Below are 27,573 nucleotides of genomic sequence, written 5' to 3'. Positions count from 1 at the left end.
ACTATGATATTCGGTGGGTGCGATCGGGATTATGGGTGAGTGTGTTTAAGTTTGTTTTATTAAACTTATTACAGACCCTGTATTATGGTCACATGGACCTATTTAGGCACACGCAAAAACACGAACAACAAATAGTTGTTCGAGTATCGGTTCTTACTTCTTTACAAGCAAGTCAGGCTCGTTAATTGGCTTTAGAAACGAATTCATATAAAACAGAGTAACTGCCTTTTTCAAAATTCACACGCTTAATTAGAACTGTACCTAATGCACAATATTTTACGACCCCCGTGGCGAAGCGGTCACCACACCGATCTGACGCGCAAAGGGTTCCGGGTTCGATTCGCGGCCAGACAGTTATTGAAATGATGAATTTAGATATCTGGGTCTGGGTGTTATTTATTTATTATTCGTTTATTTATTTTTTTATAATTTTTATAGGGTGGTACGCAAGCTTTGGATTCATCATTTAGTACCGATAAAATCTTTGGTCAATATTATTCAGTATTTATTCTAAAACTACCATCAATCAATTGTGTACATAAAACCAACGTAATGGAAACTAAATAGCAAAGATATCCTCGAAATTATTGTTCGCTCTTGTATATTTAAGTGGCTGAAGAAATTATTCCCGGAATCGTTCGAAGCTAAACTGTAATTCAATTATTTACGTGATATGAATTGTTTTCTTATGACAAATTGTTACATTCAATTTGTGATTGAAACTTGGTAGGTTAGGTTTAATCAACTTGTCCCTGCATTCTCGGGACTAGAATAGGGCTACGGTATCCACTGAATGTCGTAAGGCGTAAGGCGATTAAAAGAGGGCTTCTGGGGTTGCGGGCGACAAGAGTGGGAGCTCGAACCGTCCAGCAAGGTATCCCGGGAAGTACAAAGGTTTGTGCGGTCGCATATCGCTGTTATCACCAGGGGATGTGAGAGGAGCGTAAATTGTTCCCCCCAAGTAAAAGTCCCACATAACCCGGTGTCACTCCCATGGGGTCGAGTACCTTATGAAGGCTTCGCCCTCGTCAACTTGAATCAACTGCAAAATAAATACTGATAGATTTTCTCTAATGACATTTAATCATCGTTATCTAACCAAAACATATTATCTCCCAATGCACGTGTCATTCTCTGAATAAATTGTCCTGAACATATTCCGATCTGGTCATGTTTGTGTCGACTTTGCATTTTAGGAAGACCCAAATTCCTAAATGATCTAAAAAAAGTTCTCTAAGGTATATGAAGCTTACATCTATATTCTAATCCATAAGCCATCTCATTCTGAGAGGAAACTCGAGACCAGCAAAGGAACGAATGGGCAGGAAGGAATAGGCTCTTGATGATAAAGTAGAAAACTTAGCTTTGAAAAACATGATAGCACCATATTCAATTCAATTTCATATTACCCTTAGAAAGTATATAGATGGCGCTGTACTGACAGTAAAGCACTACTCTAAGTAGTAGAAAAGAAGCAGAAGTAGTTTGTAACAACAATATCTCATCCTAAGCTGCAACTGTAAAGAAGCAACTCCCAAATCCACACAGAGCTGGAAACAAAGCTAGTACATTTATTACTGCACGGCTCTCGTAATTCCTAAGACGTAGCATTTCAGCTGTTGAGTACCTGTTGTACTATTCCACGATGCGATTTTATAACAGAACCGTAATTTAAACAGATTTCGACGGTGGTATAGTCCGCGCCAGTTTGCTAGTTCGCTCTGAAGTTGTTGCGAGCAGGTGTAGTTATACAATTTGCTATGGTGACGCGATTCATTTCTATATTCAGAGCGGACTATAGAAGCCCTTATCGTTCGGCTCCAGCGAAACCACCGCCACGCCTATATCTGCCTTTTAATAGCAGTGTTAAGAGCTATTGTGTTCCGCTTATGAAGATGACTTAAAACCTCAGGGGACATACTTATCTAAGGCGTTCCAACTTGGTCATCAGGGGGGTGGCCGACCTCAGGGGGAATTTTATCTTATCTGGGGTTGATTATAGATGAGCATCGACGGCACTAGTCATTTACCATATGTTGCACTGCATGCTTCTTTCTTAAATGAACTATACATTATTTTGACATCGAAAAATCGTTTAACGTTTCTCGCTCTTCTTTAACAGTAGAATCAGACCCTAAAGGTGATACATATTAATGTGTACTTAGGTTTTGACTACATCTATTTTGGTTTGTGTTTAATTAAATTTAGACGAGATTTCTGCGTGGTAGCTTGTTTCAAGATGATTGCCACATTAGGTATGTTGTGCCGTGGTGTTTAACATTCTCAATGCTACGCTAACGTTACGACAAAGATAAATGTGTGTTACATAACATAATTGTACTATTCCGGGTAACAATAATACACTTTGATATACTAAGTTATTGTGTATTGAAATAGTCATAAAGGTCATTTTCTTTAGGTTAACTTAGGTTTTAGGAAAGCAGTGGATGAAACTTGACCTAGCAATCCGGAGGTCCGAGGTTCGAATCTAGATATAGTATAACTCCTATTTTTTAAAGTTCTGTATAAAAAAATTACTATTACTTGCTATAACTACAAAGGAAAATATCGCAAGGAGAACCTACGAGGACACGCCTGAAAAAAATGTACATAGAGTTGTGTGAATTGTACCAATATGCACTTGGTTAGCGCGGTGGACTAAACCCCTCTAACTCTGAGAGGAGACCAGTGCTCGGCTGAGTGACAGTAATATGGTTTATGACGGTAGGTATGGTTTACATTTCGGGAAATACCGAAGGCCAACGCTTTAATAGCGAAAACGAATGTTCCCAACATAAAACACTGAGCAAAATTTGACAGTCTATTATGAAAACATTGTCATCTTTGTTAGGCAAAATATTGGATGGATATATTATTAAAAACGAGCGTAAAACTTTTTAAAATAGCAAAAACCGTTTAAAATAATTCTGCTCGATCCACGTGTGAAACAAGAGCACATAAGTTTTTATAACAAACGTTAAAGTACAGGTAAAAAAACAGATGTTTGACAAAAAAACAAAATACCAAAACACAGCAGCAAAATCTATGTAATAGAATTAAATATTTAATTTAATAGAATTAGTGAAGTCATGCTTCAACGGACAAATCAAATAATATTCCTTTGTAATATAAGTGAGAATAGAACTTAAGTCTGCGCTTTCGACCCCTAAAACTTTTGCAATGTCCACAAAATCGGGACCATATTCAACCTTTTTAACGAACGTTGAGTTTGGCAAAGCGTATAGATTCCACTTATCCAGGACTTGGCTTTGTGCAGATTACAAGATCCCGAGGGATCCGCGGCCGAATCTAATTTAGATATAACGCAATTTGTTGGGCCAGCGCATTTTGGTGGCTCAAACGAAGGCAACCAGCGAACTAGAGGACTTGACTTCAAAGAACCGTTATTTACACTTTTTTATTTAAGAAGTACTAGTAGCAATCGAGCATGGAGTCCACGGTATGATCATGGACAATAGTAATCAATAAGATCCTATCTGATATCGGCCACAAGCCAACCCTGAGGATTACCTTAGAACGAGTCAGATAAATATGTATCCCTTGCCACACCCTTAAAAGCAGAGCACAGCAGCGCTTAACACTAATTTTATTAGACAGAAATAGCTTTGGCGGCGATGTCCAGATTAGAGCAACCAATTCTACCACCTTAAAAATTGTAACATTTAAAATAAAAATAATTATAATTAGGGACATTAAAAAAATGTCAGAAAAGTTTAACCACTATTATCAATTTCATTTTAATTATTCATAGTGAACTAAAAATATTTCAAATCAGAAGAATTATATTTTATGCCACGTCACGTGTTTTGTTAATAATTTCACAAATAATTTAACCATAGCTCGAACACAGCAGTGAGTATCTACTTGAAACCAAAATTACGAATAATTTGTTGATGAAACTTATTATTTTCATAAAATCAACCGATGCAATACGATAACGTTAATTAAGTGCTATGTTTTAATTGTAGTTGCTTTATACCATAATAATGAAGATTGAAGCTTTAATAATGAATTGATTTTTACCCAACTGCAGTGGGTAATGTTTTTCGAGCGTATGTATGTGTCATTCTTACATTCGGATTACGGTGACGATCTCTCTAATTACCTTTTTTTTAAAATGGGGAAACATTCAAAAAGTAAAACTAAACCCCCCCGGTGGCCGTACTCTACGCTTGTTGGAGAACTCCGGGATCTCCGACGGAACACAACCGGAGCCCTCCAAGCGCGATGCCCCGATCGGGCTCTACCCTGGGGGAGAAGTTTCCGCTCCTCCCACACCATATAGTGTTTACCACGGTATGGAACCACACATACCGCCGTCCTTCCCGGGGTCGCTTCCTGGACGGTTCGAGCTCCCACTCTTACTGCCCGCAACCCCGAAAGCCCCTTTTAGTCGCCTCTTATGACAGGCAGGGGATACCGTAGCCCTATTCCATTCCCGGAACTACAGAGACAACCTGTATGTTACCTGTTGTAACTTAATATGGAACTCGATTAATCAAATAACGTTCATTCATAATATAGTTTAAAAACTAAAAACCACGCTAAAATCGCACAAGGAAAATCGATAATCCTGATTCCTGACGATCCTGATGAAGTGAATGGAATAAAATTATTTAAATTGTATATTGTCATCAGTTGTTGATAATTGTTTAAATTTTTTAAATTAATTGGACCGTTCAAAGTGGGTAAAAATCTAATCGAGTTCACAGATTCCGTTACATACAGGTCAAACTAATAAAAGCGTGATAACAATCATCTAATAAAATTATCGTATAAATCAGACCTCTTGTTCTCAAATTACAAAAGCAGAAAAAGACAGACTAAGATAAAAGAAGTGTTTTACAATATTTAAAGGTAAGAGGAAAGGATAAACAATGAATTTTAAACGCGGAATTGTTAACTTGTTCCCTTACTAATATCTCAGTGAAATATTAATGCAACACTCCGAATTCTACATTTCAAACTTTATTCTTTGGAGATTTCAAAGAGATTTTAATAAGTTAATATTGTCTTATGATAATCAAAGACGCTACATCTTGTCATTTGCGATTCTCTCCTTGAGAATACCTAATTGTCCAAAGGGGCGCCTCTAGAGATTTAAATAAGACTATCCGTTACTAAGAATTCTGGCTCAAAATGTCGTGTCGTGATTTGTGAAACGTCTGTATTCGGACTTGCGAATAAGATGTTTCAAAAGAAACGTTAAGTTACCAAAATTATTTTTTGGTAATATTCGTGTGTTACGAGTATATGTCTGAAATATAACATATGGGTTTTATAAACCCATTACAGTCCTACTGCAGGGCACAGATTTCCTCTCAGAATGGGAAGGATTAGGCCATAGTCCATCGCACTGGTCAAGTGTGAAGTAGACTTCACATACCTTCGTACAATTTATCAAGTTTGCAAGTTTCGTTAAGTTCGTTTCCTGCACCGTTAAAGCAAGTGATGATGAAGTGGTGATGATATATTTATAAAGGAAGTAGAAAAATAAGTGTATATAAGATCTTATATTTATACTATATACTACAAAAATGTCTTTAAACAATACTAAAAATGTATTAGACAAATAAATTGGAAAGTAAACGTTATCTGCATGCACATTTTTATCGAAATCGTTACATTCCTTACATTCTATAGTCAACTTACTGAATGCCGTTCTTGGAATTAGACGATTATTACCTGAAAATGGAATATTTTTAAGTAACATTTAAAATGGAAATGGTAGTAATGTAAAATCTCTGTAAAATTAAAATATATTTGTAAAAAAAAGGAGTGTAAATACCATGGCCATATTATAAAACTGCCAACCCTAACTTAAACATACTAAAAATACTTAAGACAGACCTTAATTATTGACTAGGTTTTACGCGCGGCTTTGCTTGCGGTCAGAGGTTTACCTATCCCTCGGAAACAGTATTTTTTTCAGGATACAATGTACTCTCCCTTTGTCCTCTTCGTGACAATCGGTTATGTAGTGAAGTGAAGGTTATGGCGTGAAAGTGAAGTGAACATACAAAGTCACATTCGCATTCATAATATTACCTAAGATAAAATATAGATTTTAATAACGTCATTAAATATTTTCTACTAATAATTGATTATTTGCTGCTGGCTCATTTAATAAAACAAAAATACGAGTACACACCACAGTGCACCGACATTTACAGCACTTTTCAATAAAGATTAATCAACTAATTGCTTTCATAGACTTATTGTATGAGCCATAACTTAACCCTTAATGAGTACACTGCACCTAATTGGAAACGAGCCAGAGGTAATTATTTTATATGTCCAACCAACCCGCTTGCACCTGTTCCGTATCTATCCTTGTTTTTTTCTACACGATTGAAATAGATAAGATCTTTATTGCTAGCCGTGAACAGTGAACACAGTGATATAGATTTATTTATATTTTATAGTAGTAAATACAATAATATTGCATTAATAATGAAAAAGGAACTTGAGTCGTGTTACAAACTTTTTCAAAATATTATTTTAGGTGAATTATGATTTTAGAGCTTAACTATTGATAGCACCACCCGTGTCGTATATATTTGTAAGGGCCCCAGCCTTATGCTGTTGTATCGGCTATAATTTCCATGCTTTTTAGACGTCAGATGCTACTTTTGGAATGCTACTTTTTTACGCCCGTCGCAGCTACATTTGGAAACTCGATGGGGCAACTGCACGCAAAAAACCTCACACAACATTGTAGGTATCGCTTAAAAGCGCATTTTCGATACCACCATCAAACGCAGCTAATCGCCTGAACATCAGCAAAAACGTTACTAATTTCTAAAAATATAGTAGATCCTAAAATTGAAAATATAGTCAGTGCTATCAAGGAATCCATAACTTTTTATACCAACGAAACAGGTAACGTAATCGGGCAGTAGTTTTCGACAATTCAAACAAGTTTCGTTACCAATCAGAAAGTTTTGTTAATATTGCTCTCATGCGGTTTCCCGTCCATGTAGCTGGTCGCTTCCGCCTGATTCAGTTGTTTTGGTATTCCGCCGGATCACACAAGAAATTATAGAATATATTAAAAAATAAAAAAAAATATATATAATGAGGTAAGTAACATGTGTGCGAGTTCTGTATAAAAGAATGTTACATCAAAGAATTAAAGAAGAATTTTGCATTCTTAATGCCGCCGGAGTCGAAATACAGGGGTTCTAAAATATACAAAAATCTTCCACTTTTATAAAAGATGACGCTACCCTGGTAATTGATCATCAATATAAAGAAATCAGGTATTCCTGTTGACATACCTGTAGTTCCGGGACCAGAATAGGCCTGGGATATCCCCTGCCTGTCGTAAGACGCAACTAAAAGGGGGATTCCGGGGTTGCGGGTGGCAAGAATGGGAGCTTGAACCGCCCAGCCAGCGACCCCGGGAAAGACGTTGGCATGTGTGGTCGCATGCCGCCGTACGTCATGCTCACCTTGGCTGAGCCCGACCGGGCAACACGCTAAAAAGACTCTGGTATTTAGTAACTATTTATTGATCTGTGCTCTGGTTGCGTTCCATTGGACTTCCCGGAATCCTCTACGCAGCGCTGAGGCCGGCCACCGGGGAGGTTTTAGTGCGGTAAAAGTTCCACATAACCCTGTGTCACTCGCATGGCACTGGATACATTTTGAAGATTTCCTCCTCGTTAGCAAAAAAAATGTATGCCTGTTGAAATCCGGCCAACCTACGATGCTAACCGTAATCGCATATTTAATTATCTCATATTATTATTTCCAACAGGACAAAATGGACAAACATAAAGATCAAGAATAATTATGTTGTTATCGAATCCTATTCAATACATTTTACTGTTTTCCTGTTATTCGCGATAAAGCAAATAATTGTTTTTTTCCTGACCAAAATATATTTAACGGGCGAGTGACAAATATGCACTAACGGTTACAATGATAATTAATTATATTTATAGTATTGTTATAACATTGGACTAAATATACGCCACAAATAGTTAATCTTATTTTACTTGCGAAGCCGAATATTAAATTGAATAAAGCAATGATTAAATAAAATGGTGCAATAATTTAAAAAATCTTGAAAAGTATTAAATAAAATAATTATTATTTTATTGTCGTGTCATAGATTTTCAAATTACAACGTTGCTAAAGAAGTTTTCACTACTACTCGAAAAAAAATAAGTTATCTTTCTTAGTGTAATAGATATAGTTAAATTCCTAGCTTATTACTAATCCTCTGCATGAGTCCATTCCCTTGGCTATTTCTGTCGACAGGTGGCGCTGTCCGCATTAGTGTTGTCGGATTCCCATTTATGGTTTACCTCTGAGAACGTTATCACAATTGGATTTAGTCAGAATTTACAGGAATTCCATAAACGAAAATAATTATATTTTTCAGTATTACGCTCATTGGATAAATATAGCAAAGTACCTACGTAACTATATAAGCTATGATAACCTAATAGTTTAATTAATTCCGCTGGAAATTCCACGAACGCACACTATTTACGTTATTTAATTTTATTACCTTAATAATAAACGTAAAAATATCATGAGGAATGAGAAAAACGCCAATGAGCTTTCTAGAAAATGTCGATAGTAAAGGACATTTAATTAAATCAATGAAACCATCTGTACTCTTACTTATTTAAAAGATACAAAATTTGTACACATACGGAGTTACATGCGCAACTTCTTCTCGATATTTAATCAGTTTTCGAAGCGATGGTAGATTGTTGACGTTCAAAAAAGAGTTCAACATCAATCACACTTTTATTAACACACAATTATCACGAAGCATAAATCAACTAATCCTCAAGGGTAGCAAGTAGCTATCCTCAGAGCTTTTATGATACTTCGGATTATAGATATCTTTAAAGGTACTGCCGTCTATAGATATCTGTATTCAATCCGAAGTTACTGTACTGTACACTCCGATTACTTCAGTTTCATAAAAAAGCACGTTCAACGACTAAACTATTCCAGGTAAGTAGTATTTACTTCTCCAGGAGCTTACCGTGCTATTTCCCCGTGTAAATACCCACTAAATAGTTGTCAGGAACTCAAACGCCATTGTAATGAGGTCACGTAAAAGATTTAACGGTCGTACGAATGTACATGATCATGCTTATTCTACAGTATTCCTTGAATGTTGAGATTTCTCTGTCTACTGCATAGAGAAGGAGAGAGAAGAAAGATAAGCTCACGATACATTATACCTGGATAACACAATATCGAATTGGAATCAAGTGTATTGAAATTCATAATTTAAAAGCTTAGAGTCACTCATTGTGGTATGGAGAGAGATAATTATGCTTGTATTATTGGGTCATATTATGGAAGTAGTAAACAGTGATATAATCCACCTAGTGATAAGTTTTTTTTTGTATTATATAGGAGTAGCAGACGAGCATGCAGTCCACCTGATGGTAAGTGGCTACTGCCGCCCATGGACATGTTTAATCAACCCCAGATAGGATTAGATATGCCTACCTGAGGTCGGCCACAGATGCGCCGCTACCCTTGAGGACTAAGCTGGAACGCCTCGGAAAAGTATGTCTCCCTTACTCCCTTCAAAACGGAACACAGCAGCGCCTAACACTGCTGTTATTAGGCCGAAATAGGTGTGGCGGTGGTGCCACCGGAGTCGAGCCACAATGGATTCTACCACCTTCAAAACTTATTTTTTTCTGGGGTTGATTATAGGTTCAAACAACCCCAGAAAGGATTGGAGCCCTATCCTGCTGCAAGGACTAAGTTGATACGTTTATATGTCCTACCTATGTATATGTCCTCTTTACCACACCCTCCAAACCAGAACACAGCAGCATTTAACACTGAAGTTTTAAATCCAGAATAGGCCTGGCCGTGTGGTAAGGGGGAATACATTTCCGAGGCATTGCAGCTTAGTCCTCAGGCGTAGCGGCGCATCTGTGGCCGACCTCATTTAGGAATCTAATCTTATTTGGGCTTGATTACAAATGATGAGTGGCAGTAGCTTTAGGTGTGCTACATGCTTGTCTACTATTCCTATATTATAAATGAAAAAGAAAACAGATCTATATATTTCTGTTACCAACGGTTATCCATCCGATTTGGAGCCGGGCACGATGTTGTAACTTTGTAGATCGATTAAGAACTAAGCCGCTGAGTTGTTTACTCTTTGAGTTAAGAGAAGGAAGTTGCGTAATATCGCTAAAATACCTATTTCGTAAGCCACTGAGCTGGGAGATACCTCATTTTAAGCAAAATCCACTTATCTTGGTCACACATGCCGTACATAACCTATTTGAATCTGTGTACTTGTCAGTGAAGTGGATACAAAGTGACTTGGTGCAAGAGACTTGTTGTCAGATTGAATGAATGATTGCCTGATCAAGGTACGAACCTGGAGCCCTCGGACGTAGCTTGGTAAATTTGCAAATTATATAAAGATGTAATGACAAATTCATAGATAGGAATTAATTTTTCAGAATGAGAAATTTATTTCATTTAATCATAGTCCACGCTGGTCAAATGATAATTAGTAGTCTTCGCAATTTTGATAAAAAAATAACTACCACGTATTTTTTCGTCTCCATAAGAACAAGAAGAATTTAATAATATTGAATTTGAATACGGAATACTTAGTACTTAATAAAGTAACAATGAATCCCAAACAATGTAATAACTGAAAGACGGATAAGCGTACTATAAGTTCCTTTAACGTGAAAGAATTTATATTACAGTGAATTTAATATAGTTCGTGATGAAATACGTAATAAGCGCCCTAATTCCATGCAATTGTGCTAGATTTTACACAATAGAACAAATGAGTACATTCCTGGTAATAAAATTCCAGATCTTATTAAATTTTATTGCTAATTATATTATCACAACTATTTCTATTACATCATCGGTGTTAAGTGCAACTGTATTAATATTTGAAAGGTGAAGAGGATCTGAGACTGCGTGATTCGTTACTGGACTAGCGGGTTGTCGAACCCTATTATCTATTAGCTCTATTCTATATCTATCTTATATTATATATTATATTAGCTCTAATTCTATTTAGTGACTGTTTACTATCAACTGAACTGAATGAATAAATCTTAAATATATATAGCCTAAGTCATTCCCACAATATAGACTAATTTATCACCCCATAATTAAAACCCGTCAAGCAGTTTGGGTAGGACGAACCATATAATGAAACATACATACATATTACTAGCTGACCCGTCAAACGTTGTGTTGCCATATAAATAAAAAAATGTTAAGGGTGAACAGCCCTTATCACTTAGGGGTATAAAAATAGATAGTAGCCTATTCTTAGACTTACTGAATATGCATATAAAAATTACTGAAAATCGGTAAACCCGTTTCGGAGGAGTACAGTAAGTAACATTGTGACACGAGAATTTTATATATAAGATGTATGTGGGTATACATGTACCTTTTTAGCGATAAGACCGCCTTTTATATTTTTAAATGTTTATACTTCAGTCTGTTTATGGGTACAATCAACCATATTATTATTTGTACGTATACCCTCAGCGGTTGGCTAAAAAAGAAATATGTTTATTTCATAAAAATTACTAAAACTTAGCTATGGAAAATACAGTACAATGATTACAGGATTGATACAGACGTTAAATAACATGAAATCATTTCATGTCGCGACATGTAATGGCATAAACTTTTGATACAAATTATAGACTTGCTATTATTACAAAGCTTCGCAAATAACGGCTCATTCAAAGTAAACTTGTAATTTGTGAAATTATACAGACTTCGTTGGTAAGTAAAATAAAAACAATTTGTCGTGCCTACAAAGTAGTCGTTTAATTTACGGTTCATGTATGTTATTTTATCATGATTCTAGAGTTTTAGGTCGCTGGTTTCTAGTCCGAATTTAAATTTTGATCCTTGTGCGCTAGTGACGATAGAGTAGGTGAAAAAATGTATAAATACCGCTGAGTGGTGCGCAGCTCCCTTCGCCGACTGGTCGTCCTTGATGCACACACTCACTCCTGACTCCCGAATAGGTCCCCAGGACCCCCGCAATAAATATAAACAATATACTTCCGAATACCGACTGTCCGTATAATGTGTGTTATGACAGAAACGTCAACCTTTTAAATTTTGAATTTACTCCTTTTATTTATAATCAGTATTTCGACCAGTTCTAAATACTGAACAATCATTAATTCAATTATGTCCCTCTACATAGTTAGTAGGAACGTTTAGGCCAGTTAGCCGTCCGCGAGCTACATGTGGCCCGCGTCTCCCGCCTTGCGGCCCGCGGGTCTTCTTAGAACTTATTATTGCGGCCCGCGGACCTTATATCTGTTTTTTTACGCCGTCAAATTTCAGACGATTAATGTTTCTACTCCACGACTTTTCGTCGTCAAAATTTTAGACTACTTCGAAATGCAACCCGCTATTATTTCATATAGCAACTATGTGGCCCGTCCTTCCAAAAATGATACCAACTGCTTTTTTATTAGAAGTTCAAGCACTTTTTAAAACTCATTATTTTTCATATAACTCTTTAATATTTCAGACAGTCAGATTAGTGAAAACTTGTCAATCAAGAAGGTAGAAAGGCAAAGCTACCTATGGCCTGGGAAAGTGAAAATATATGGGCAATTCATTGTACTTTGTATTAAAAGTTTTGGTGGGATTTAATCTCGTGAGAATTGACTAAACTTAAAATATTAGTTAACTTTATTGAGATAAAGCGAATGCGGTGCAAAGGTAAAAAAATTGACAAGATTTATTTAAATTCAACTATTTAAACATTTATTTTAGCAAAATTTTAACATGAAACACTCCGGTTTTTGGCATATGCGAATACGAATAGGATTTACACTAAGCCACGAATTCTTTTGTTGGAACTGAAAAAGATTTGGTTTTTGAAAAGCGGGTTGGCGTGTACGTTGCTTAGACGTATTTCCGGTGCAAAGTGGAATAGACTTAGTAAGTCTAGCAATTTATTATTTAACCTACAAGGATAACAATTCCATCCTCATTAAATCTTAAACATCATTGATTGCCAATTGGGATTAAATTTCAACCTTTCCTATTAGAATCCGTGGCGCAGGGGAATCCTACGCGGCTCAAATTTCTCATAAAAAGATGTTCTCAAAAGTATGTAATGTCTACCAGTGCGCAATTAGCCAGTATGGTGGATTACTTATATATATATTTACGCGTAAGCCGTTCCCACTCGAAGAGGAGTTCCATGCCTTTTATCTGCCCAACAGTGGGACAAAAATCTGTTTTAATCCCACTGTTAGGTAGATAAATTTCACCCAAAAACTTCATGCAAATGAAACATTTAGACGATATTTTCAATAGATACTCAAAATGTTATTCTTTTTATTAAATTGATAATAAATTTAAAGTTGGTCGGATTGCAAACTTAAAGGGCTTTGACATCCTCAAGACTGTAGTCTAAACTATCAATAGTCAATGACAATTTCATTAAATATAAACAAACTAAACCTTCGTCTAGTTCCGTCAACCAAAAAAATAAACTCACAAAATGAAGAAACCCAAAACTGTGAACACAATGCCGGGCGATGATAAAGATTGTGCCATAAAATATTCCATTTTATCTTATTTATTTGGAAAATAAAGAAGGTTTTATTGGAAGGTATTATTAGTAAATGCGAGTCTATAGAAAAAGGATCGTAAAGTTAACCTTGCTAAAAGGGTTACGACATAATATTTTTCCGATTTTTCGTCCCCCGAATTTACCCTTGCCAGCGGAAAGTGAAATAATTTCTGTATCCCGAAGTCTGATCGAGAACGATTGGATAACAGCGATATACAAAAGCGACAAAGATATAAAACTAAATGCATACAATAATTACAAAAATAAATAACTCGACTGCTTAAAATATAGTAATTGGAGTGACTACATTTTTAGACGACTAAAACGACACCTTATATAGTAAAATTCGTCACAATGGAGCTCCTGGTGCTCTAAATTCAAAAGCCTTTACCATCTATGTATCACTTCTGATGTCACAAAGCGATATTACCTTAGTTCTATATTACAAACAATAAAATTAATTTAAACTATCTTACTCGCTTGTAGCTACTCGATCTTGATGAAACTCTTATTCTTAACGTTACAAACGAAAAACGAAACATAAAATTGTTTAAGGCACTTCTGCCTACACCCGAAGTCAACATTATTTTTGTATGATTTGCTTCAACCAATTTCATATAACAATAGATATTATTAAATTTAGAAAAACATTGATATAACCGATAACAAATGTAACTCTTTTCTATTTAGTTTCATTATTTAAAACCTCTATAACGAAAATATGAACCTGTTATCATCTCTAACCTAAAACATTACCATATTAAACATAATGCCGATAAATGCACAACATAAATGATAGTTCATCAATATTTGCGAGTTGGATATCATTTCACACAAACCACAATTACTAAAGCATCATAAATTGGCGTATCATCCTAGTAACTTTGCTGAATTTATAATATGACATCATAGTATAAGCGTTACACTTATTTTTTTATTTATGTCACTTGAAGTGGTGTGGTGCCAACGAGCATGTGGTGAAGGTGGTAAAACCCTTTGTAATTAAACTCCCGAGGCACTCTCTTTAATTTCTAATTCTTATCCCGCCTCCACAACCCACGTGGAAGAGCGGTCACCATACCGGTTTGACGCGCAATAGGTTTCGGGTTCGATCTCTCAACATCATATTTTTATTATATCAAACTAGCAGACGAGCCCATGGACATCTATAATTAACCCCAGATAAGATCAGAGTACTACCCGAGGTCGATCACAGATGTGCCGCTACCCCTGACACTAAGCTGGATTGCCTCGAAAAAATACGTCTCCAACACCACACGCTATAAACCACAACACAACATCGTTTAACACTGCTGGTGTTAAGCAGAAATAATAAATGATGGATTAGGATATCTGTTCTGGACTTGCATATAATATACATGGCAGCTAAGATACAGGGAATCCTAGGGTGAGGCTGTGAGGGTAAAAAGCGTCTTTTTATTGATCACCAATAACAATTAGATTAGCATTTCCACGCATGCTCTTGTCTTCCAAAATTAATTTCATATAAAAAGTCTTGTAGACAAATAAAAACAATCATTCGCCCACACTGGTACCGTTACTGTAAATTTATGTAACAAATAAATCAGTTTTATTGAAAAACAAAAGTGTATGAACAGTGAAAAGTTTTCAATAATAGTTTCTCTTTGCTGGAAAATTTTATTGGAAATTTCTTTGATAAATTGTTGTAGGTAAACAGGTTATAGGAAATTGAAATTTATTATAGTTTTCTTTTATAATCAACAATACAAATTCGGTCGTACACTTTACACTATTCTTAAGCGCAACAAACACCTTTATTACCCGTCTGTAGTTTTTTTTAATAATATAGGAGTAGCAGACGAGCATGCAGTCCGCCTGATGATAAGTGGCTACTGCCCCTCATTGACATCTGTAATCAACGCCAGATAGGATTACATATTCCTGAGGTCGGCCACAGATGCGCCGCTATGCCTGAGGACTAAGCCGGAATGCCTCGGAAAAGTATGCCTCCTTTACCACTTACCACTTACCACCGCGTAATGGACTCCGGGATATCCCGGAGTCCATTACGCAGCACCGATGACAGTCAGTTTTAGTGTGGTAAGAATCGTACCTTTCGGCAATTAAGTAATCGGTACTTTTTGGAAGGTTTCCCCCTCGTTACCAAAACAAAAGACTACCAGTGGGTCTACGATGATAAGACGTAGCGGTGGGTTTGTTAGTTACGGTTTAGGACAATGTGTAAAAATTTAGGCCTGTCTAAATCCATGAGGTGCCATGGTGAATGTATTGCGCTTATTCTTCTCTCTCGATGTATCAAAGCAGGCAAGACAACTGGCCAACGAGATAGCCAAAACCTGAAATAATATTTAAAAAAAAATCTTTAGAAATGTTTAAGCTAATGAACTCTTTCATTAATTGTAATATTTACTTTATTTTATTTTAATTTATCTTGTCAAACAAGACATATAACGATATATAAATCTGAATATGTTGGCCATTTTTTCTAAATATCGGGCTTCTATTTATATCATTTTAAAGTTAACATAAGACCGTTTAATGAAATCTTACACCCATAGTGACCTTTGCGTGTTACACTTTTAACTTTTCCCGTGGCCATATAAAACAATAATAATTACAAATTACAACTAGAGATATATGTACAATATATACAACAAATCAAACTTAAAAAAAAAACTATATTAGTTTAGGCTCTACGATGATGAATCAGTCAGTACAAGTAGTAGCCATGTAGCACAAGGGTTTTAAAGACTTATAGATAATTATGTAGCTTGTAGTATAAGTATAGTTAGCTATTAGGTTATTCTTACCTTGAAGGTCAGGAGACTAAAACACATATATTTTATTATGTCAATGTTTTTGTTCATTGACATGCACTCGTCAGTTTCTTTAAGCCACCCAAACACCTCGCATGCCTAGAATAATAAAAAAAATGATTACTTTCTTTTTTATGTTTACACTCATCTACCTGTAATATATGGTGTCAACTCAAATACAAGTTATTTTTACGATTTAAATAGCAGTCCACCTGTTGGCAAGTGTTTAGTGCTGTTGATGGACATCTGTGATTAATCTCAACGATCTCGTGTTGGAGCCGAGAATGGAGTAGGGGAATACTATTATTATATTATACTTCAATGACTATTAGTACTAATAATTATATTACTAACTTTTAACATCCTTATCAAAATATCAGTTGGATTATCGAAATTCGCTTAATTTAAAGGTAATAGAAAATAAGGTGACGATATACTACGAACATACTGTCTAATTATTGTCGGTTGTGTCATTACTCACCCCTTTAGCTAAAATTTTGTCAAACACATTTTTACTTTCTGGCATTAGATTTGTATTATCGTACAGGTAAACAATTGCACATATATTTCCAATAACTAGAACCACCAACAGGAATATATACTGGAAGAAATACATTATAATTATAACTTATAACTAGTTAGTCCGTTGCAATAATCCAAATTTGAGCGTAGTTATACAAAAATAAAAACATGAGATTAACGAAAGTATAACAAGAATTGTTATTACTCGTATTTTAAGAAAAAAAATACTTCATTCAGGAAAATTGCAACACACAGTTATTGCAAATAGACAACATAAATAAATAAGCTGCACGATTATAATACAAATTAATACCTAAGACCATCAATTCAGAAAAAAATATCCTAAATAATTCCAAGAATAACAAGTAATTAATTTAAAAAATCAAAAACCCGACTGCACCAAAAAGGCTGAAGTAGAATTTCCAAAAGCAGTGAAATAGGCATTTCATTATTTTTATCCAGAAAGCCAAATACAAAGTTTCATAGTAGGTGTCTGCTTCAAAAACAAAAAATGTCAAACAATATTATCCTATTTTATTTTATCCTCGTAGTGTTCATTTACGCTATATAAAGAACCTATGTGTAAAATTCCAGCACGCTTAAGTTCAGCGGTTTCCCTTTGCGTTGATCTCTGGCACATCAACTCTCTCATTTAGTCAGACAGTCATCTCGATGTGTATATACGAGTATATATGTACTAGCTGACCCGGCAAACGTTGTGTTGCCATATAAATAAAAAAAATGTTAAGGATGAACAACCCTTATCACTTAGGTGTAAAAAAAATAGATAGTGGCCGATTCTCAGACCTACTGAATATGTATATAAAATTTGGTGAAAATCGGTGAAGCCGTTTCGGAGGAGTACGGTAACTAACACGAGAATTTTATATATAAGATATATTATATAATGTATGTGTAATCTCCTCTTCATTTCCTTTATTTTGACACCCCACTCGATAGGTTTGGTTAACTTTTTTAAAACGTGTTATTATTTCACCATTTACGGTCTATAAAATATATAACTTCAGTAAACCAAAGTTTCGGTCATTATTTTACCTCGTTAGAGGTAGCATTTCATTATTTTTATCCAACAAGCCTGATACAAAATGTCATAGTGTTTGCTTCAAAATTGACGATAGTTCAAATGAACTTTTAAACCTTATTCTACCCTCTACGGGGTTGATTTTTCGGAGGGGGATAAATAAGTGCGTCCTTGTTCCTATCCAGAAAACCAACTACAAAATTTTATAGTAGTTGCTTCAAAATTAAAGGATTTCAAAAAAAACTGTTTTCCCTTATTTTACCCTCTTAAGGGTAGAATTTCCAAAAGGCCTTTCTTAGTACTTATTCAAGCTATATGGAGAACCTGTGTGCAAAATTTCAGAACTGTAAAGTTCTTGGTTTAGGCTGTACGTTGATTTCTAAAAAATGAAAAAGTCATTTAGTTAGTCAGTCAGTCAGTCACCTTACTGTTTTATATATATACAAATATGTTTTTATAATCTCCGTTTAATTTCCTTTCATTTGATACCCTACTCGATAGGTTCGGTTAACTTTTTTTTTTATATGTGTTACTATTTCGCGCCAAAAATCCGCCATTTTGATTTTTTTTTACTAACACCTATCTAAGGACACTCGGGTCATTGAGACAAATATAATGACACTTTAACCGTTGAAATTCATCCAGCCGTTTGTTAGATCGGATCAAATAAAGAAAGACAAACATACAAGATACGCGCGAAAAACATAACCCTTCCTTGGCAGTCGGGTAAAAATATATAACTAAACTTTTTTTAGCATAATTATATGTATAGCACTCTGTGACCTAAACCCGCATTTTAGCCACGCTTTTCCGTCTCTAAAGTAGCCGATTCTTACACTGTATTAATGTCAGTACACTACCCTCACAGTTGTAAAAAATAAACATCGCTATGAACGATTCATACTTTTAAATGTCATTTGAAAATTAAAAGTGAGTAAGGATTATTTTGTTTAAAGCAATAATTATGTTAATATTTTATTTTGCATGTATTTATAAATATTTTTGCCATTTTGTATATTCTAAGCAATAGCATCAATGTAAGACTTACTGTTGAGCTGTATCGAATTTTATTGTTTATTTTGACTGTGTATTTTCGCTACACACCAAAGTAGGACATATTTAAATTAGGAATCATTATCAAAATTAGCCATAATACTACTCCCGTAAAAACTTGATGAAGCGAACTATTTGTTGTCGTACGGCATTCGGATTATCAAAAATTTGGATAATTGCGTTTATAAGAAAAGCTATATGATCCGATTGGGGAAGGCAATGTTTTTCGGCCGTATGTTTGTACGTATGTATTTTTCATTCTTTGTCAAACCTAAACGACTTCACTAATATTGACATATGATATGTCGTTGCCTTTATCTAAATTGCAGGGATAACATATGCTATATTTTTAAGCAATCGGGTTTTTGGTTTGTATTATAACTTTCTAGTTGCGATTTGGCTGCTTTCTGGAATTTAAATGCACATATCACACACAACGTAGCTAATCTGCGGTTATTACAAAGTGACTTGTTCACATTTGGAAATACAAATAATCTGTATAACTGAGGTCCGGATAATCGATTTTGTACTGTATCACTAGTATATATTATGTGATTGCTTATCATGTTTCTTTAATACGTTTAGGTGGAGATGCCACTAATTATTTTAAGATTTGTATGTAAGATACAAATCCTAAAATAATTAGTGGCATCTAGACCAATGGCATATAGCCTAAATGGCTTGATGGATTTTGACTTATTATGGTGTAGGATTTGCCTTTATCTAAATATATATAAATCAAAGGTGACTGACTGACATAGTGATCTATCAACGCACAGCCCAAATCACTTTGGGTTGTGCGTTGATAGAGGCAATTTGACATGAAGGTAGATGTTATGACGTAGGTATCCGCTAAGAAAGGATTTTGATCAATTTCTACCCCCAAGGGGATAAAATAGGGTATGAAAATCGTAACGCGAGCGAAGCCGCGGGCAAAAGCTCGTCACGAATAAAAGAATAGGCCAACTGAAAACTTGTTGACACAAAAATCTACTAGATACAAATTACTAAATTTTCTAAATTAAGACTTCTTCACATGAAATTTCAATGGTTTTGGTTGTGTCACATTTTTATTGGTTTTTTAATTCATAATTTTTAGTTTCAATCATTTATAAGTTTCAAAATGATTATCATATTTTTTCATATTACTTCACAAGTATAAGCGGGTTTATGTCACACGAGCTATAAAATAGTATACGATACTTGTGACATAAGTAGCCTATTATGTGCACGGCATTTAGCACCCTCGCTGCGCTCGGGCGCTAACTTCACGCCGTGCAAAAATAGGCTACTTTGGCCACGCGTATCGTAATGTACTATTTTAGGGTTCCGTACACGAAACGGAACTCTATTATGAAGGACTTCAGAAATATGTACTAAAACAACATTTATTTCAATTATTTTTTACTTTGTAGTAACATAGAAGTCGGTTGTATTTTTTTGTTAAAATTTTTTTACTCGCTTCTTTCTGTATGCTTCAAATCTTTACATGTAGTTTTATCACACTTATGTGTTTTCTCTATTTTCCACATTATTTGTCAATTTATTTCATACATTACATAGGTCATCAATAAAATAAATTAATTGTGTAATAAGGTATAAAATAACTCACCACGGCCAGCATAAAGCAACTACTTTTCATTGCACCATAGCATCCCGCGAAAGAAATAATCATAGAAATAACACTTATTGCGATAATTGCAAAGCAAATAGTTTTCACAACTTCAGAATACTTTTCATACATCAAAAAATAGCCCCCATAACCAGCAAGTCCGATACCAGCTATCTAAATACAAAAAAAATATGTATATTATTGTTAAAATATTTTATAATATTTTTAGGGACCCGTAAAAACGAGACTCCACTATCCGTCTGTCATATGGATCTATGTTCTTAACCGTAATAGATGACACTCGGAATATTATATTAATATAGTTTATATCCGATAAAACGTGAAGAAGTCAAAAAATATAGCATTTTCCCATAAAAGGAACCCCCTTCGCATATATAAGGATATTTCGCCCTTTTCAGGTTTATATATTGATACAGAAGTGGTAGTCTGTTGAAGTTCAAAAAGAAAGAGAGAGAGTTATGAATTAATTTCGAATAAATGAGATTTGAATTTGAATTAAAATACATTAATTACTTACCGAAATTAAAAAATTAAAAAGTATTACGGTGTATTTTAGGAAGTCGCGGCAGCAATTACTGCCACTCATTTTTGAAAGCAATAGGAACAACCAGTTCGTCTAAAAGGCAGGACTAATAATAGTGTACTATATTCGGGAAGGAAACTAATAATGCTTGTTGATGTGGCAGCAAAGTTTTTTATCCAGCCGTTCAATTAAAAGCCTAGCTCCTGATTCTTATTAAGCCGCAGCGTGTAATACAACAATGATTCAACTGGCTAGTTTTTGCTTAGGTCACTCATGTAAAAATTGTCTGCGATATAATGTGTCTTTGGTTATAGGTAAAGTAATAAAAACATGTTTTAATAATATAAAGGATAAAAACTTCTATTGTCTGTCCGTCTGTCTTGAAGTAGTAGGTGGATCTTTATACAATAACAAATAGTTATCGGAACTGTATCGGTTCATCTGTTTATTGAACTCTCTATCTATTCCTTTCTTACGGAACGTGATTTACAGAAATGTAAAGCATTTTCATTTAGCTCGGGCTTAGGTATCGGGCTTAGACTGTTCTAATACAGAATTATATTATGAGAAAAAAGATAAAATATCTCTGTACATCTTTTTTTTTCTAATAATATGTTAACCCTATTGTATCGACGGCCCATGACAATAAATGGTCATATTAGACGGCTTAATATCATTCAGAAGGCTAGTCGAACGGCACCCTCTAGTCAAGAGGCTGACCGTTTAATCAAATGACAAATTAAGCTAGTTGACTGCTACAAATATATAATATGTATTATTATTATTATGTTTTAGGATAAATTATGTCATCATACTACGGTTACGGTTACGGTTAAGACATTTATTTTCTCAAAGATTTTACAAAAATCGCTTACTGAGAAACTTACAATTATTACATAATAAAAAATTCGTGAGCCAATTAACATATTATGATATTGTTAGTTAGAGGGTGAGTGTACCTAAATAAGTAAATTGTCAAGTGTGCAACTGATTCGTAGGTATGCGTAGCGTGAATGAATTGTTTGTTTATTAAGGCTAATACCATAGTGAATGGTAATTATGATTATTTGAGTATTTATATAAACCTACGCTATCATACATGTATTACGTATTATTGTTATTATTATATACCGTTATTTTAAAGTGTTTCTATTGTATTATTGTTTTTTTTTTTCATTATTTTTTTTTAAACATGTATTTTTAGAGATGATTCCATATGTAAATGTTGATTATGTGTGCATATATGCATGTGTGTGTGTGTGTGTGTGCGTGTGTGTGTGTGTGTGTGTGTGTGCGCGCGCCCAGGTGTTTGTGTATGTATTATTAAGTGTGTGTCTATGTATATTTATGCATATAAAGTGTTTTATTGTATGCTAAAAATCAAGTACGATGTGCAGGTTATTATTATAATAACGTTCACCAGATTACAATACTTAGGTTAGGGAAAAATTCTTTAAAATGTGGCTTTTTAGTAGTTTTTTAAATGTAGGTAGTGTTTTAGCATATTTTATATCTTTAGGCAGTTTATTATAGAGCTGGGCTCCGTCGAAAAAGATATTCTTTTTACCGTATTGTTTAGTCCTAGGATTTATTAAGCATATATTATTAGCTTGTCTGGTTATTCGTTTATGATGATCCATTCTTTTAGTAAAAGTAATTTGTGAATGTATGTCTTTATTTAGTATTTTTCTTATAAGAATACAGGTGTTGTATTTATATATTTGAGAAAGATTCATTAAATGCGTTTCTTGATAAATTTTGTTTGTCGATGTTAAAAAATTATATTGGAAGAGTGTTTTTATAAGTTTATTTTGTGACACTTGTAACTTTTGTAAATTGCTTTTTGCAGCTGATCCCCATATTTGTATTAATTAATCTAAATGAGGCTTGACAAGGCAATTGTAAATGGCATATCGAACATGTTTAGGGAGACATCTTGTTATGCCTCGAAGTGCACCTGTTAATGATATTAATTTGCTACGGTGGTAGCAAATTAATATCATTAACGGTACGGCTTTATAAAGGTGGTAGAACCCTTTGTGGTTCGACTCCGGCGGCACCACCGCCACACCTATTTCTACCTAATAACAGCAGTGTTAAGCGCTGCTGTGTTCCGGTTTGAAGGGTGTGGTAAGGGAGACAGACTTTTCCGAGGCGTTCCAGCTTAGTCCTCAGGGGTAGCGGCGCATCTGTGGCCGACCTCAGGTAGGAATATCTAATCCTATCTGGGGTTGATTACAGATGTCCATGGGCGGCAGTAGCCACTTACCATCAGGTGGACTGCATGCTCGTCTGCTACTCTTATATTATAAAAAAAAAAAAAAAAAAAAAAAACGTATTTTTTCAATATGGGGTTTCCAATTGAGTTGATTGTCCAAAAGTAAGCCTAGATATTTTTCTTGCATGAATCTACATAGTATTTCACCATTTATTGATAAAGGAGTGTAATTGCCTATTTTCTTGTTTTTAGCAGCAAAAACAATATAGTTTGTTTTCAGAGTATTAATTGTTAATAGGTTTGATTGTAGCCATGTATGTAGTATGTCTAAATCATGTTGTGCCTCATTTACAACTACATCTATGGAATGACCATGGTAGAACAGGCTTGTATCATCGGCATATAAGGTGATTTCTCCTTTTAAACCAATTTCACATATATTATTGATATATATTAAGAAAAATAATGGGCCTAATATTGAGCCTTGGGGTACTCCACAGGTTATCAATTTAGGCTCGCTTTGATAAGTGTCTATTTTAACAACTTGATATCTGTTGCTTAGGTATGATTTTATTATATCGTATGCTGATCCTGATATTCCAATTGATCGCAACTTCATCAAAAGTAACTCGTGACTGACCGTGTCAAACGCTTTTTTTAGGTCGATAAATATGCCAAGTGATATGTTTCGTTTGTCAATATTGAGTTTGATGTTTGTCACCAGATCAACAGTCGCGGAAATTGTGTTAGATTTGGGTCGGAAACCGTATTGTTTTTCGTAGAGAAAATTGATATTGGTTAAAAAGGTATTAAGCCGGGCATGTATTATTTTTTCAAGTATTTTAGAGATTATTGGGAGCACAGATATGGGTCGATAATTTGTAGGATCCATTTTATTTCCAGTTTTGTAAATAGGGGTAACCTTCGCTACTTTTAGAGATCCGGGAAAATATCATTGATTTAAACATTCGTTAAAACAAGCAGCTAAGGGTTCTGCAACAAAATTTTTAATATATTTAATAACTTTTGATGATATGCCATCTATGCCGGAGCTTGTGTTTTGGTTCAAATTATTAATTATTTTAAGTACTTCCTGGGTAGTTGTAGGTTCCATTTTTATTAATTGTTTGTTAATTTTTTGGTGTGTCGTTTTATATATTTGATTATTACGAAATTTCTTAGGTATTTTATTAGCAAGTTCACTTCCTATGTTAGAGAAGAATAAGTTAAAACATTCACAAATATCTTGAGTATCCGTCAGGACTCCTGACGAGGATGATAATTTTATAGGATTATTTATTTTATCAGTCTTATTATTAGATAGTGTTTTGATAAGTTGCCACATTTTTAAAGAGTTTTTCCTACAGTTTTCGAAACGTTTGTAATAGTATTTATTTTTAGCTGATTGTATTTTAGTGTAAACATTGCTTCTTTGTTGAATAAAGTCCTTTCTAAGTTGTTCGTTTGTAGGTGTCTGCTTAAGATTGTGCCACAGCTCGTTCCTTTTGTTTATTAAAGTAATGATGTCATTGTTTATCCAGCCTTTACTAGGTGAATTATATATCTTAGTTTTTCTTGATTTGTTTTTAATAATCAATTCCATTAGTTTGGTTTCTAATTCGTCATATTTATTCGTGCGTAAAGTTGCAAAGCTCTCTTCGATATTTTTGTACAGATTGGTGTAATTGATTGATTCATATTGTGTTCGTTTTGTTGGTTCCTTATAGGGTCTATTTATTTCTAGGTATATGTATTTGTTTGTGGTCGGAGAGGGATGATTCAATAACAGTCATCTGGAATGTGTTTTCATGTAGGTTTGTGCATATATGGTCAATGATTGATTTCGAAGATGTCGTTTCACGTGTGCAATAATTCTTGTTAATCTTGTTCAAAATTTTAATTTTATTCTCTCTGAGTAATTCTTTATATTCATTTACAGATTTTTCAGTGCAAAGTAAATTCAAATTGAAGTCACCAAAAATTAGTGTACGTTTCTGTTTTAAAAGCTGTTCATTATAATTCTCAAGAAAATTGCTAATGTTTGATGAAGGTTGTTTATAGATAGCTCCAACGTTGAGAGAGAGTGTGTCCAGGTGAATCCATAAGAAGTGATTCCCATCTTCAGATTGTTCATCCAATAGGTTATGTTTTAAATTGTTATGGACGTAAATTGATACTCCTCCTCCTCGTGAGCTAGTTCTGTAATTGAAGTAATGGGTGTAGTTCGGGAGTGTCAATCTATGTGCTTCTTCTTCATTCTTTATCCATGTTTCAGTTAGCACTATGACATGGATAATAGTTTTGAAAGAATTTATTACACATTTTATCTCATCTAGTTTACCTGACTTAACAATACTCCGTATGTTTGCGTAGAAAATTTTTACAGTTTTATTATTAATCATTATTTCAGAATAGTTATTGCAGACTTTATGTGTTACAAAATCATTTTTATTTTTTAAGATAGTTTCTGATTCTTTTAGTTTTTTGATTGTTGTTGTATAATTTTAGGATTTCCTTTTACGTATTTTATTATTAAGCCGACTTCTCCATTTTCTGTGAGCTTTTTTAACTGTTTTCTGAGGTTTAATATATTCTGATACTGAATTGGTGTTTGATCAGAGTAAATTTTGATATTTTTATCTTTTATATCTGTCTTCCTTCTCAGAATCACTTTAGCTATTTCTGCAGATGGAAACAAAACTTTAATAGGACGGATCTTCTTATTATTTGTATCATATTTACCGATCGTAGAATTTTCTCAGGTTCTGGGCATTGCGGATAAATCGTTCGTAATATGTTCTTAGCCTCAACTCTATCAAATTCTCTCTTCTGTTTCATATCAGTCATATGAGGTTCCGATATGCCAGTAATAATTACATTTTTACTGCGTAGTAGTCGCTCTTGCACTTCGGCTGTTATGTCATCTCGATCATTAGATGGTATTTGATAGCTTTCTGGTGAGGCAGAAGGCTGAAGTTGTTGTATAGCATCTTCTAGACTTTTTATTTTCTGTTGGTTATCGTCAATATTACTTGTAATATTTTTAATTTTTAGTTTCAAGTTAATATTTTCACTATTTAAACGATCTGTAGTGGTTCTTATGTCCATTAGTTGTTCTTTTATAAAAGAAATATCATGTCTTATATTATTTACACTATCGGATTGGGTTTTAGTAAAATCTTGCAGAATCTCCACTATTTCTTTTTTGAATTCGCTTAGTTGTCTTGAGAAGTCATCTTCAGGCGTTTTTCTTTTCCGTAGAGATATGTTTTTCAAGTCTGAGTCATGGATTCCAAGTTTTGATAACTCAGGTTGAGAAGCACTATTACCTCCAGTACCACTCATAATTTATGTTATACTTAAACAATTACCTACTCTTTATCATTAAATTAGTTAATACTGAGTCATTTAATACAAAAGTTTTGGGTTTTTGGATATAAGGAAAACTAATGTCATTTCAGGATCATGAGTACACGAGGACATGAAATGAATTATACCATATACATATAACTCTTTTTTGTTTTACCAAATTTAAGGCTTTGACATCACTTGTCCACTTGGACATATTTATAAATAAGGGCTGCATGCTTTTTTTCATTTCATCATCAACATCATCATCAACCCATTACTGTGCCACTGCTGGGCACGGGTCTCCTCTCATAATTAGAAGGATTAGGCCATAGAAGACCGCGCTGGCCAAGTGCGTATTGGTAGACTTCACATACCTTTGAGATTTTATTTTTATAAATCTGTATAGATAATTATATAGATTATTATAATATACCCATAGATAATTAATTTCTAATACGCACATAACTTTGAAAAATCAACGGTGCGTGCCTGGGATTTGAACCTGGGGCCCCTGGATCGAGAGGTTGAGTTTTTAACCACTAGGCTATCACGGCTATTTACTACTGTTACTGTTTTCATTTATTTCCAATGACAATTTTTGTATCTATGTTTATTTCATAACAACAAGCATGCAACGCTATAAGGGTAAGTGGCTTATGCCGCACAATGAGCTTGGTAATCAGCCCTGGATAAGTCAAGATTAATATCTAAGGTCAACCACAGGTGTACTGCTACCTCTGGTGACTAGGCTGGAACGGGACGGATCAATATAATATATTCCTTACCCTTCAAAGCGC

At 34.4% G+C, this 27,573-nt stretch overlaps 2 protein-coding genes across 3 annotated transcripts in view; both read right to left on the bottom strand.

The window, feature by feature from the left end:
• The window catches only part of Con (leucine rich repeat protein connectin), a 292,778-nt gene that overhangs the window by 191,666 nt on the left and 73,539 nt on the right, over positions 1-27,573 (bottom strand). The window lies entirely within an intron of this gene.
• LOC140757359 (23 kDa integral membrane protein-like) lies at positions 15,278-21,338 on the bottom strand. Its single transcript, XM_073093029.1, has 5 exons — positions 21,202-21,338; positions 20,664-20,837; positions 16,916-17,035; positions 16,429-16,533; positions 15,278-15,954 (listed from the first exon to the last, which is right to left on the bottom strand). Exons 1-5 carry the CDS (start codon positions 21,268-21,270, stop codon positions 15,847-15,849), a joined length of 576 nt encoding a protein of 191 aa, XP_072949130.1. The 5' UTR covers positions 21,271-21,338; the 3' UTR covers positions 15,278-15,846.

The sequence above is a fragment of the Epargyreus clarus genome, unplaced genomic scaffold (genome assembly GCF_041222505.1).
Source record: "Epargyreus clarus isolate Ecla_fem2 unplaced genomic scaffold, WU_Ecla_fem_2.2 ptg000001l, whole genome shotgun sequence".
In the NCBI taxonomy this organism is placed as follows: domain Eukaryota; kingdom Metazoa; phylum Arthropoda; class Insecta; order Lepidoptera; family Hesperiidae; genus Epargyreus; species Epargyreus clarus.
This window is presented reverse-complemented; position numbering and strand designations above follow the sequence as displayed.